The sequence below is a fragment of the Xiphophorus maculatus genome, chromosome 12 (assembly GCF_002775205.1).
Source record: "Xiphophorus maculatus strain JP 163 A chromosome 12, X_maculatus-5.0-male, whole genome shotgun sequence".
NCBI lineage: Eukaryota > Metazoa > Chordata > Actinopteri > Cyprinodontiformes > Poeciliidae > Xiphophorus > Xiphophorus maculatus.
This window is the reverse complement of record NC_036454.1, coordinates 2,883,232-2,895,513: the sequence shown is the minus strand read 5'-3', so window position 1 is coordinate 2,895,513 and position 12,282 is coordinate 2,883,232. Positions and strand designations below refer to the sequence as shown.

Genomic DNA, 12,282 nt, shown 5'->3' with positions numbered 1-12,282 from the left:
GTTGTGTTTCCATCATAAATGTTTTTTAATATTCCCCTAATGTAAAAAAAACACAAAAGCAGCTCATTCTAGCACCAAAACCTTTTATTAAGGGAGTTTTTCAAAATTGACATGTTTGAATTAAGTAAATTTATTTTTGAAACGTCAAATTGTGCAATTATATAGTTAATAGAAACATAACTAGCAGCACTTGAGAACTGGCGTTACAGATGTCTTCTTCTTTTGTTTCTTCTCTTACGTTTTTCTACTCATTGAGTCTCATTGGAGACGTCAGACAGTAAATATTTTAACTCCAGCTTTTACTCATATTAAAACAATTTCTGGTGGCTGAACTTAGATGATTAAATCTAAACTTTAGCACAAACATGTTTCGTTTCTAGGATTACATATTTGCAGGATTCATAAAAAACATTTTACTTGTGTGGGATTAAAGACGCAGCACAACCTCACAGACACTCAGTGCAGCAAATAAAAGACGGTGGAAGCAAAAATTCAGGTGAAGCTCTGTGTGAAGATGCTTGTCTGGGCCTGTTGAAGATATGTGTTAACGTAACAGTGGAGAAAAAAATCTGATCAGCAGTGACTCTTAATGGTGAGCAAATTCATAATCAATAATGAATGAGACGGTGTGTGTGTGTGTGTGTGTGTGTGTGTGTGTGTGTGTGTGTGTGTGTGTGTGTGTGTGTGTGTGTGTGTGTGTGTGGGTGTGTGTGTGTGTGTGTGTGTGTGTGTGTGTGTGTGTTGTGTGTGTGTGTGTGTGTGTGTGTGTGTGTGTGTGTGCCACGCGCTGCCAAGGCATAAACAGAAGTCCTCTTTGTCCTAATAAATAGTGCTGACAGTATTTAGATGAAACTAAAGGACTTTATGGTTTAATAAGAACAAACATCTGTCTGAAGGAACATTGTCTGCTTCAGACTAACTTAGCTAACTTACTGTGCTGTAAATGTAATCTGTTATAATAATAAAACTACTCAATCAGCAGGATACTAAACATAACTAGAGCTGAAAGCAGCTGCAGCTGCTGCATGGACAGCAGCTGAGACTGGACCTGCTGGAGAGGCCAGCATCCAACCAGACATCCAACCAGACATCCAACAAACCAAACAACCATCCATCCATCCAGTCGTCCATTTTGATCAACATTGTCATTGTGGGTTTAAAAAACTTAAAAACCTTCTAAATCCTAAAACTTCTTATACTTTGTGAATATTTTTCCATATTTGAGAATTATGAAGAATCCAGAGGAATAAAGATTTTCCTTTGCATAACCGTTTCAGTTACTTCCCAGTTCTGATCAGGTGTCTGGTGTTGCTGCAGGTTTCAGACCATGGCCACCATGTTGGCCGTCAACGTGTTGGGATGCACGGGAACGACGGAGGAGCGGGCCGCCCTGCTGCACAAAGTCATCCAGATCGCAGCCGAGCTGAAGACCACCACAGGCGACATGTTCGGCTTCGCCGCCGTCATGAGAGCGCTGGAGCTGCCGCAGGTGAGAGGAACGGGCCGGATCAGCATTAATGCTGCGGTTTGCTAACCTTTACTGATGGACAGTTGGGATGGATGGAGCTGTGGAGTGTTTACCTCTTACACACAGAGAATAAAACACAATGAGCTGAACTCTGACCTGGTTATCTCTGGTTGTAAAGGTACAAAGATTGCTGTTATAATTAAACTAGCTGCTGTTATTTATGTCAAAGTTGGAGCTTTAGTTTGGAAAGACAGACAATAGTGTAAATGTGCCACATGTGATCCTTAATTTGACTCTTTCTTGCCAAAAATGAAGATACATTTTAAAACTAAACACAGCATCTTTGTTGTTAAAGCAGCAGGAAGAGAGGAGAGCAGAAGGTGATCAATTTTCCACCATGAATCCATCAAACTGCTGCTTTTTTTCCTGTGAGGCCAAATTCACTCAGCAGCTGATTTTTTTTTTCATGCAAGAAAATCCCAATTTATTGGTATTTTCCATTCCCAATATGATATTACTGGATATGACTCAGTCATATCCAGTTCCGTTACTGGATATTACTGAGTTATATCCAATAACAGGACTGGATATGACTCAGTTCCAAATAATGGAACTGAGTCATATCTGGTGTTTTCAAAGCGTCTGCAGTCTGAACCGTCATGTCGCATTTTACCCGACTTTTACATCATTGCCACGAGGCATGTGTCATAATTCTGCACCAGAATAAGCCAGGCAATAAAACTGGATGTAAGCAACGGCTGAAAATTAGAATAATGAGATTGTGAATGCAGTCTGTCAGTGAACGCATCACATCCCAACCCCAGCACTCCTGGTCCGACTCCACATCCAATCGGACTTCACTACAGCAGCTGCAGTCAACGACCCGTTGCTGTTCGCTGGGTTTCCTTTTTATCAGCTTCCTTCATCTGGTTTCGATGCTGTCGGCTCCAAATAACTTTAAAATGTATCCTTAGACAGCGGCAGCCATTTTTTCACACAGAAGTCTGATTTCAGTTGCAATTAATTTTAGAATGAACAACCATGCAAAAAAAAATTGGATTTCCACAAGACCCAGGACACGCTGGAGGGACAATGTCTCTCGGCTGGCCTGGGAACGCCTTGGGATTCCCCCGGAAGACCTAGAAGAAGTGGCCGGGGAGGGAAGTCTGGGCCTCACTTCTGAAGCTGCTACCCCCGCGACCCGAACTCTGATAAGCGGAAGAAGATGGATGGATGGATGGATGGATGGATGGATGGATGGATGGATGGATGGATGGATGCATGGAAGGATGATATATCTTTGTAATTTATTGAATAAATCTGAAAAATCAAAATTAATGAATTAAATCAAAAATATAAATGTTAAACCAAAATTCATCGTTGTAACCAATCAGAAAATTAAACTGCAGTGACCACAGTTCATCCAAAGGGGGCAGCGCTGTGCCAGTTTAGCTCTGCAAACATTGCAGAACTGAACAAATTTATCCAGAAACATCTTTAAGTCCGCAGAGAAACTTTACATAGAAACCTTAAGAATTTATTTAGAGAGTTTATCAGCAAAAAACTTGTTTTGGGGTTAAATACACTTTAAATGTGACAGATTATACAGTTGCTGCATGGAAGCATTTTTATCCGAGTCTCACTGACGTAAACATGAAGGAAGGAGAATTAATGCATGATAAAAGTTTATTAAGGTTTACAACACAAATTATCTTTAAATTTACATTTTTATTGAAAGGAAATGTGATATAAGTTTTGTTTTTTGTGTGTTTTCTAACATATATTTGGGTTTCAACGTTGAAAAACTCCAACTAAGACACTTAATCCTGTCATTTGTGAGGTGAAACTGTTCTTTTATCCTTTTATCATCCACCGGTACCAGATAATAAGAGTCCAGGACTTCAGACTGTGCAGCAGCCTGTAAACACAATGTTTGTGTGAAATGTGTAGAACTGCAGAATAAAGGAGGTCCAGTTCCCGGTTCTGTTGGGACTACAGGAAACTAATGCTGAACCTTTGTCTGCAGTGTAGAAATGCTTTTGTCTGCCTGAAGGCTGGACCTTCATTACATATTGGACCAAACAATGTCTCTCCATCTTCACTATTAATTTTATTAATAAATGGTGAGTCGATTGAAGTAGAATCAGTTTGAGGGAACAACTTCTGACAGCAATAATTCAAATGTTCAGAGAACCTATTTAATCCTACAGTTAATATTTATCTGTATAGTGTTATAACTGTGAATAAATAACATTTTCCTCTGAAAATTGACTTTATTAAAACAGTTTCCTGTGTTATTTTTTCTCCAACTTTATTATGGATGTTAAAGGTTTTAATAAACTTACTCCGAAGATCACTGGATTATTTTTAGTGTGTTGCTCTAAAATGCTGCTGCCAGTTTACAAAAAGATGAAAATCTTTGTCTTGTTTGCTTTTGCAGGAATTCAAAAAATAAAGTTCACTAGTTTGAAAATAGCGCCATCTGCTGTTCAAAAATACATTTTCTATCACATTCTGTCTTTTATTTTTATACAATACAGTAATACGATTTGTAACAAGGATTTATTTAGTGTTTACATTTTTTAGATATAAATTTAACAAATAAATCATTGCTACAGGCAGAAGTTATGGCTGCTTTTACTTTTAAACAAAGGTTTGGAGTCAGAATATTAACTTTCTTATTGTTTTATTTATGTGGCGATGTTTTTTTCATGGGATGCAAACAATCAAGGATATTTCCATTTATTCTCTTAATTATTTTTCATGTTACTCTCTGACAAAACATGAAACATCTTGCGATGTGTTAAGATGTTATTAATCCCAGTTTCTTGGTCAATTGGGAGAAAGTTCCCAGGAATGTTTGCTGATTAAGTCACACAAAACTCTTAATATTTCTATTAAAATGATCAAAATAAAAAACCGAAAAGCAAAGAAAAATCTCTACAAGGTTTAGTGTGTAGATTTTATTGATGGGCTGAGTTGTAGCAAAAAACTAAACAAATACAACCAAAACCATGAGCAGCTCTTCTGCTTTACTTCCAATGAGCTTAAAGGTGGAATTAAAGTTTGGATTATTGGAAAGAAGAAACGTACGATGGCGTATCAGTGCCATGTAGAAAGGAAAAAAGAAGCATATTTCTGCCAAAAAACTCAAAATATAAGAAATTAGCTAGAAAAAAATGTTGAAATTTATGAGTTTCAAAAGTTGAAAATGTACTAGAAAGAGAACGACATTTTGAATTCAATCTAAAAAATATTCCAGTTTTTTTTTTTTCAACTTTAGGAAATCTTCTGAAACTTCCTCTTTCTTTTTAATTAATCTCATATTTTTGACTTCTTAAACTCATAAATTGCCTATTTTTACTATAAGATTTCTGAGATTAATCTGAAAATGTCTTTATTTAAATCACCGCTCCAGCCCCGTTTTCTGTCTATAATGGCCCAGAAATACCTTCACAGTTTTCTGTGAAAAATCAGCTGGACTGTGATCCTCCAACGTGTCCTGCTTCGCGTCGTTCTGGGATTTGTAGTCCCTTTAGTGACCACGTTCGGTACGTCTGCATCACTTCCGGTTTCCTTAAAGAACTACAAGCGGCCCGGCGGTGCTCTGAGGAAAACAGCGGAGGTTTTCCGGTTGGGAACCAAAATGCTGGCCGTCCTGCCGGCGCTGCTGCTGCTGCTGCTGCTCAGCTCCAGGTCGGCCTGCGGCGTCTTCCAGAAGCTTTACTGCAGCTTCTCAGACAGCTGCGACTGCGACTTCAAGCCCAACATCAGAGGTGAGTTTGGTCATGTTGTTTACAGCTAATGCTACATGCTAGCAGGCGGCTAACAGGATAACATTCAGCTCAGAAAGACTTACCGGTATGTTTTGGGTCGCCGTCATGTTCTGCTTCAGCTTAAATGTCTTTTTCTGACGGTCTCACATTTTCCGGATTCTGTAACGATCAGCTATGCTGGTCCTGCTGCAGGAAATCATCCCCACACCATAACACTTCCACCTCTATGCTTCACATTTAGTATGAGGCTCTTAGGTCCAGAATTTGTTTCATGTCAAACTTGTGCTCCGTTCTGGTGTCCAAATATTTTCATATTCCAGAAGTCCAGATCTTAGAAAACAATAGTTTAACATTTTCTGTTTCTGATCTAGCATACAATGTTTGAAAACTTCTTTTATCATCTTCTGGTCTGCTCTCAGGGTGAACTTGCTTGGATTGTTGTTCTGAGTGTTTTCCTCCTTTACAGAGGAAAGATTGATGTCAGATTCTTCTGAGACCTGTTTGAATATCTTATATTCTCATGAATATCTCATGTTTTACTTGAAAACATGAACTATATTTGGTTTATGCAAAAAATGTCTAGTTTTCTTTGGGTTTAGTCAGTCTAAAACTTCAGCAGCAGTTTATCATTGAACGTCAGTTTTTAACAGCACAGAAGGTTAAACTTTGAGAAAAATGTGACTTTTGTCAGTGTAAAAGGATCCTGGGCTCCTGGGTGACCCACAAAACGTCTGGACTGAGGGAAACCGCCTCAAGGTTTTCTCGTGCAAATGGTCTCAAAACAACATTATTATTATTATTATTATTTATCGCGATAACTTATGGTATAATTTATCATTAAATAACATTTGTAATCGTGACAGGCCTATCTAGTAGTTTAAAATATTAACGTTTCATGTCGTTCCTAAATAAAAAGCTGTGGCTTAATTTGTATCAAAATAACACAATTCAGGCTGATAAGTTTTTATGTATTTGATGCTGCCTCTCAATCAGGACTCCTTTAAAAAACGTTTTTTTTATTTGAATGTCATTTTTTTATCCTGGTAAAATAAAGGTTAAATAATAATAAATACCAGCTTTAAGCATTAACTTGTTTGTGTTGTGATGAAAAGACTTGGAGTGGGACCTGTACAAGAATGTCTTCGGTCAGCACCTGGCCCAGGACCTGGTCGCAGAAGAGGTTTCCAGGTTCCTCCTCAATAAGAGCCCGGATCGGCCCCTGGTTCTGTCCTTCCACGGCTCCTCTGGGACCGGGAAGACGCTGGTCAGCACCATGCTGGGGAACCACCTGTACGGCTCGGCCATGAGCAGCCCCTTCGTCCACCAGTTCGTCCCCGCGCTCCACTTCCCTTCAGCCGAGCGCGTCGCTCAGTACCAGGTGAGTCGCTCTGAACCAAGGCTGCAGAACCGCCGTCAGAACCGCTCTGGGTTTTTCATTATAGTTTAGTTTTATTCCGTTGTGACTTTGTGTTTGTCTAATTCAGTTAGTTTTATTCCAGAATCTGCTGGTTTTGAAGCTGTGTTGCTCTGGTTGGCAGGCGGAGCTGAAGAACTGGGTGAAGGGAAACCTGACGGCCTGCTCGCGCTCCGTCTTCATTTTTGATGAGATGGAGAAGATGCCTGCAGGCCTGATCGACGTCCTGGAGCCGTTCCTGGGTCCGTCCCACGTTGTGTTTCGCACCAACTACAGGAAGGCCATCTACGTCTTCATAAGGTAGCCTGGACACCAGACACACGACCACTCATCTAAAAATTACACAAATTGGAATCATGAAAATAAATGAGCCTAATGGAATCACGCCCATTTTTAAAAAAACTTGAGTTTTTCGATTAATAAGTTTTGCTGCTAGGATGAGGTGATTTTTCACAACAACCAGATGTTACTACTGGTGGAAACTATGAAGGAGAAGACAGGAAGTAGTTAAAGGATGATGGTGCTTCATGTTTTTTTTTATGACTTATCACATGAACAAACGTATTCATTTGATGTTATTTACGTTTCTATAACAGAAACGTAAATATGCTTCTATGTAATAGAAAGACAACAATTGCGGTATAGTGGTTTTTTTTAATGTTGGCAGAATATTGATGAAGTTTTGTTTCTTTTTCTTCTTGGTTTGCCTTTCACCATCCCAGGGTAAAGTACATCTATGATGTTTTCCATCATAGATAGAAAAACAGGAAATTTCTGCCAATAAAACAAGATTAATCCCAGAGATTTGTAAGAAAAAACGTGGAAATTTCTGTTTGAAGTCAAAAATGTGCTAGAAAAGACAGAAAAGTCCTTGTTCCTCGAGTCTTTTGGTGGAAAATTTCTCCTTTTTTTCTACCTGCGGCGGCCCGATACTCCGTGGTATTGTTGGTTCCCGGTGTGGCCGTCTTCCTGACCTTCTCGTCTCCAGCTGTTTGTCACCTTTTCCTTGATGATTCCACCTGAGAGTCTGTCGTTGTTCAGCCGTTTGTTTAGTGTGTGTCCGACCCAGCGCCGTCTCTCCTCCTGATTTCTGCCTCTGTTGACAGCTGGCCGGTTCTTTCCTTTGGGTTCATGTTACTGTCGTCATGGAAACGCAGCTGCTGTAAACCTCTGTCTCCTGGTTTCTGTTTGTCTGCAGCACCGCGGGACAGGAGGCGATACACCGGCTGATTCTGGAGAACCGGCGGGCTGGACGGGACAGAGACGAGATCAAACCGTCCGACCTGCAGGAAGTCGTCCAGCAATCGGTTTACAGCAACAAAACCAGTAAGAGACGGCCCATCAGATCACTGGTTTCTGAAGATTTAGTTTAGGAAAATCTGTATTGTTTTTCCACCAATCCTCTCTCTGGGTTTCCAAAGTCCAGAGTGATGTCATCACTCCCACGGCGGCCATCTTGTTTTACAGCTTCTGTTTATTTGGACTTTGAATTCAGGCCAACTTACAGAAGGAAAAAGTTTCTGATAATATTTTCTGTCATTTGTAATTTCCTTTTAAGAAAAGAAAGCTAGAGAGGGAAAAAAATATTAAATTGGAAATTAAATTTAGTATAAAAAATTCACAGATGTTATTTTTAAGCCGTATTGTTCTGATATTGTGATCATCTCTATGGAAACCAGCAGCAGAAACCAGATTTTCTGCTTTTTTTATGATTTCACAAAATTCGGTTTTTACTACTGAAAGTTAAATCAAACTGGGAAACTGGTGCATTACTGAACATGGATAATTCATAAGTTATTACCAACAGAGATTTGAATGTTCCAGTTATTAGATTTACCATTTGGCTTCTTCTGCTGCAGAATTATGACCCATAATGTCTCATATCAACCACATGTGACATTCACACTGCAGACTCTCTGAAAACTGTCCAATATGACTTAGTTCCACATATGGAAGTGGCACAAACTGGATTTGGTCTTTTTTGGTTCATCATAATTGAGATGCTCAGACTGCCATGAAAAAGTCAGATGTATTTCATCTGACTAATAATTTGTCTGCTGTGTGAACGGAGCCAACCTGGAGTTGTTTTTACTCACCTCTATTTTAATAAATATACTGTATTTTGTTTATGTATTTGAAATTTCAGAGGGATCAGGGCCAAGGGTTGATCCACGCCTTCTGCACCTTTTTCCTTCCACTAAACTTTCCATCAATATATTTTGATACAACACTTTAACAGGCAGCTTCCTCACTGAAGTCATGACGATTAATGGCTGTGCAGAGCTGAACATGTTCATATCAACATGTCTGTGTTGGTTTTTTCTGATATCAGAATGACTCAGGATTCTTCCTGACTGATCGTCTCTGCAGTGAATCCAGTCCTGAACCCGTCTCTCTCTCTCTCCCCAGATGGGCTCTACCTGTCCAGCATCGTCCAGCAGAATCTCATCACTCGCTTCGTCCCCTTCCTGCCACTGACCCGGACCCACGTGGAGCGCTGCGTCCGTGCCCAGCTCTGCCAGCGCGGCAGCTGTAACCGTGACGACGTGGTGGAGGCGGTGGGAGGAGACATGACCTATGACCCCGCAGAGGGACACTACTTCTCCACCACGGGATGCAAGGCGGTCGCTGCGAAGATCAGCTTCTTCCTGTGAGCCCCAGCCGGACGGTTCTGGTTCCACTGGGAGGAAAACGCCTCCGATCCGCTTTCAGGACGCAGGATTTGAACCGACGACCCGATGCTCATGGGTAACCGGAGGGAAAAGCTCTGTGAAGGCAGAAAGCAGCAGGAGGAAACAAACCGCAGCAGCAGAGTTTGGTGGCTGCTGCCTCTTCTGGGTCTGAACCAGGAATCCTGTCTAAGATGGAGATGACAGACAGAAAAACTCTGAAGTTTACAGATTAATCCAAGAAATTTCTGAGCTCCAAAAGTGAAAAATTCAAAAATCTGAAATTTTAACATTGATCTCATAAATTTTCTATAGAACATCTATAAAATTTCTCACTTTGAAAAGTCAGGAATTTGTTGGAAAAAATGTTTAGATTAATCTCTGAAATCTTCTAGAGAAAAACTGAAATTTCTGAACTCCAAAAGTCAAACATTTGCTAGAAAAACATCTGAAATGTTGAGATCTCAGATTATTTATAAGAAACTTGGACATTTCTGAGTGTCAAAGGTCAAACATTTTTTACTTTTCAAGCTCAGAATCTTCTAGAAAATGTTTAAAATTAATGTCAAAAAGTCTGAATTTTTGGCAGAAATTTACTCTTCTTTTTTTCCCTAAATCTTACTTCTACCATGGACCAAACCTTAGACGACTTTTAAAACCTACAGCTTTTAAAAAAAGGCTGCAGCTGCTTCAGGTCATCAACTTATTTTCTTTAAATTATTTTTGCTCTGGAAAATCATCCGTCAGTTTTCAGACGCCTCACAGGGTTCAGTGAAGATTTTTGATTTCTTTGCAGGAACAAAGACTCTGACTTTAGTTTATAAGTTATTATTTAACGGAAAGGGATCAGAGATTTTAATGAAACTGTTTTAATTTCAAGATGTTTAAACCATAAAACGGTTTTTCAGCTCAGATTTTCACTGATGTGAAGTGAAATATTGTATTAAGATGGAGGGAAACTAGTGAGCTGAATATATCCAGATGAAGAAATGCCAAAGCTGATGAAGTGAAACGGAGTATTAGGGCCGTCGTAGATAAAAATAATAATAATAATAATAATTGCCCATGAAGGAGTACATTCCAACAAACATTGTTTAGATTAGTTTCTCATACTAACAAGAAAAAACTTGGAAATTGTCTCATGTCGCAAAGTAATAAGTTTGAAAAAATAACAATTTTCCATTATTAAAATCATAAATTTACAATGTAAAAGTGAAGATGTTGTCTGAGTTTATAAAATCAGACATTTCTGACAGAAAATGACAAAGGTTTTGATTGAAAAGATTTTTTTCTAATTTTATGATTTTTCTTTTACAGATGTCTAACTTTCCAAAGTCAGAAAATATCCACCTTATGTTAAATTAAAATTAAAATTTATGTCTTTAATCATGGAAAATTGACCATTTCTTAGTTGAGATTTATGAATTTCTGACATCAGAGTTACCATGTTTTTTATGATAATGGGAAGTTTTATTATTTTTATAGCTTTTTCTTATGTTCAATGACTCTAATATTCTGTCACAGATTAAAGGGACAAAACTAACTAAATAAATAAACAATTAATTAAATGACCATGAAATAAATGTAATTCAATATTTAAATCTTTTTTAGAAACAATTTAAATGTAGTTAAATCAATAAAAATGCAAACTTATAATAATTATTTCATGGTGATGCTGCAGGAACAGAACCAAGAAATAATTAAATACATTTTTAAAAATGTATTGCGGCTATCATGAGTTTACATTTTAATTATTTAATTTAATATTTAATTGTCTACTACATAAACTATGATCTGTTTATTTATTTAATTTTGTCCCTTTTGGCCTTCCATAGAATACCTTAAGTAGGATTCAAATGTTTAGGAGCTCATCTCTACTCCTGCCAGCAGGGGGCAGCAAAGACTTTTTTGTGCCAAAAGTGGAAGATGAGGCGAGAAAGAGTTCACCTGTTAGTTATATTTGTTCATATGTTTATCCGTTCTGATCAGTAGAGTGTGTGTGTGTGTGTGTGTGTGTGTGTGTGTGTGTGTGTGTGTGTGTGTGTGTGTGTGTGTGTGTGTGTGTGTGTGTGTGTGTGTGTGTGAGAAACACTGCGGCTGCAGATTGAAACGGATCTGCTTCTGATCAGAATGGATCTGGATTCACTAAAATCTCAGTTGTTTCCTTCTGATTGAACCGTTTACAGCTTAAAAAGTGTTTACAGCTAAGAACTGAGTGTGGAAGAAATGATTCTTCAGTATGTTAAATAAACTGTCAGAGGAAATCATCGTTTGAGAACAGAATGTTTCCAAAGTGCGGCCCAGGGGCCGTTTTTGGGCGGCCCTTGATTTGAAATGTAAGGTGCAACACAAAGGATTCATTCAGGTTTTACTTTCAGTTTAATTTAATTTATTAATCATAGAGACCCAAAAGCATCTTTGCTAAAATGCAAAAGACATTTTGAACTTTGCAAAATAAAGCAAAATTGAGCCATATCCTGTTCTGGTTTCTGAAAAGTCATAAAACGAATCTAGAAAAAAATGATCAACCTGAAAAAATGTATCTGGAGAAATTATTTACACACTCCTTGGCTACAGAAATCCGACTGATTTCATTAAAATAATATAATTAGAAAGAAAAATACTAAAACGTTTGTTTCAACTTGGCATCAGAGTTTGGACTCCGGTGCTTTGTGGCCACCGGGGGGCGCCAGACTCACCAGCGAACCGACCCCGGTTTTCCATCCCAGTGGACATTTCGGAGTCATAGTCCTCCTTCCTACAGGAAGTCACTGCTGCCTCCTATATATGCCACATGGCCCCTCCAACCTGCGGTGATGACTTCATCAGCCTCCGCCCGCCGCCGTCACACAGGGCGGTGCGAGGAAGAGGAGGGGTTCAAAGGTCAGCTCTGAGGTCTCCTCACCCCAGCTGCTGTTGCTATGTGTCGCCATCTCAGTTCACAACAATAAAACA

At 39.0% G+C, this 12,282-nt stretch overlaps 1 protein-coding gene across 2 annotated transcripts in view; it reads left to right on the top strand.

The window, feature by feature from the left end:
* tor2a (torsin family 2 member A) overlaps window positions 1-11,802 on the top strand; it is a 29,856-nt gene extending 18,054 nt beyond the window's left edge. Inside the window, exons 2-6 of one of the 2 annotated variants that reach the window (XM_023343363.1) lie at window positions 5,115-5,244; window positions 6,357-6,622; window positions 6,783-6,958; window positions 7,857-7,984; window positions 9,068-11,802. In XM_023343363.1, coding sequence (XP_023199131.1) covers window positions 5,115-5,244; window positions 6,357-6,622; window positions 6,783-6,958; window positions 7,857-7,984; window positions 9,068-9,312 — 945 coding nt within the window. In that variant the 3' untranslated portion in view covers window positions 9,313-11,802. Of the gene's footprint in view, window positions 1-5,114; window positions 5,245-6,356; window positions 6,623-6,743; window positions 6,959-7,856; window positions 7,985-9,067 lie in introns of both variants that reach the window. The other variant, XM_023343362.1, reaches the window with a different exon arrangement.
* Window positions 11,803-12,282: the final 480 nt, after the last annotated feature.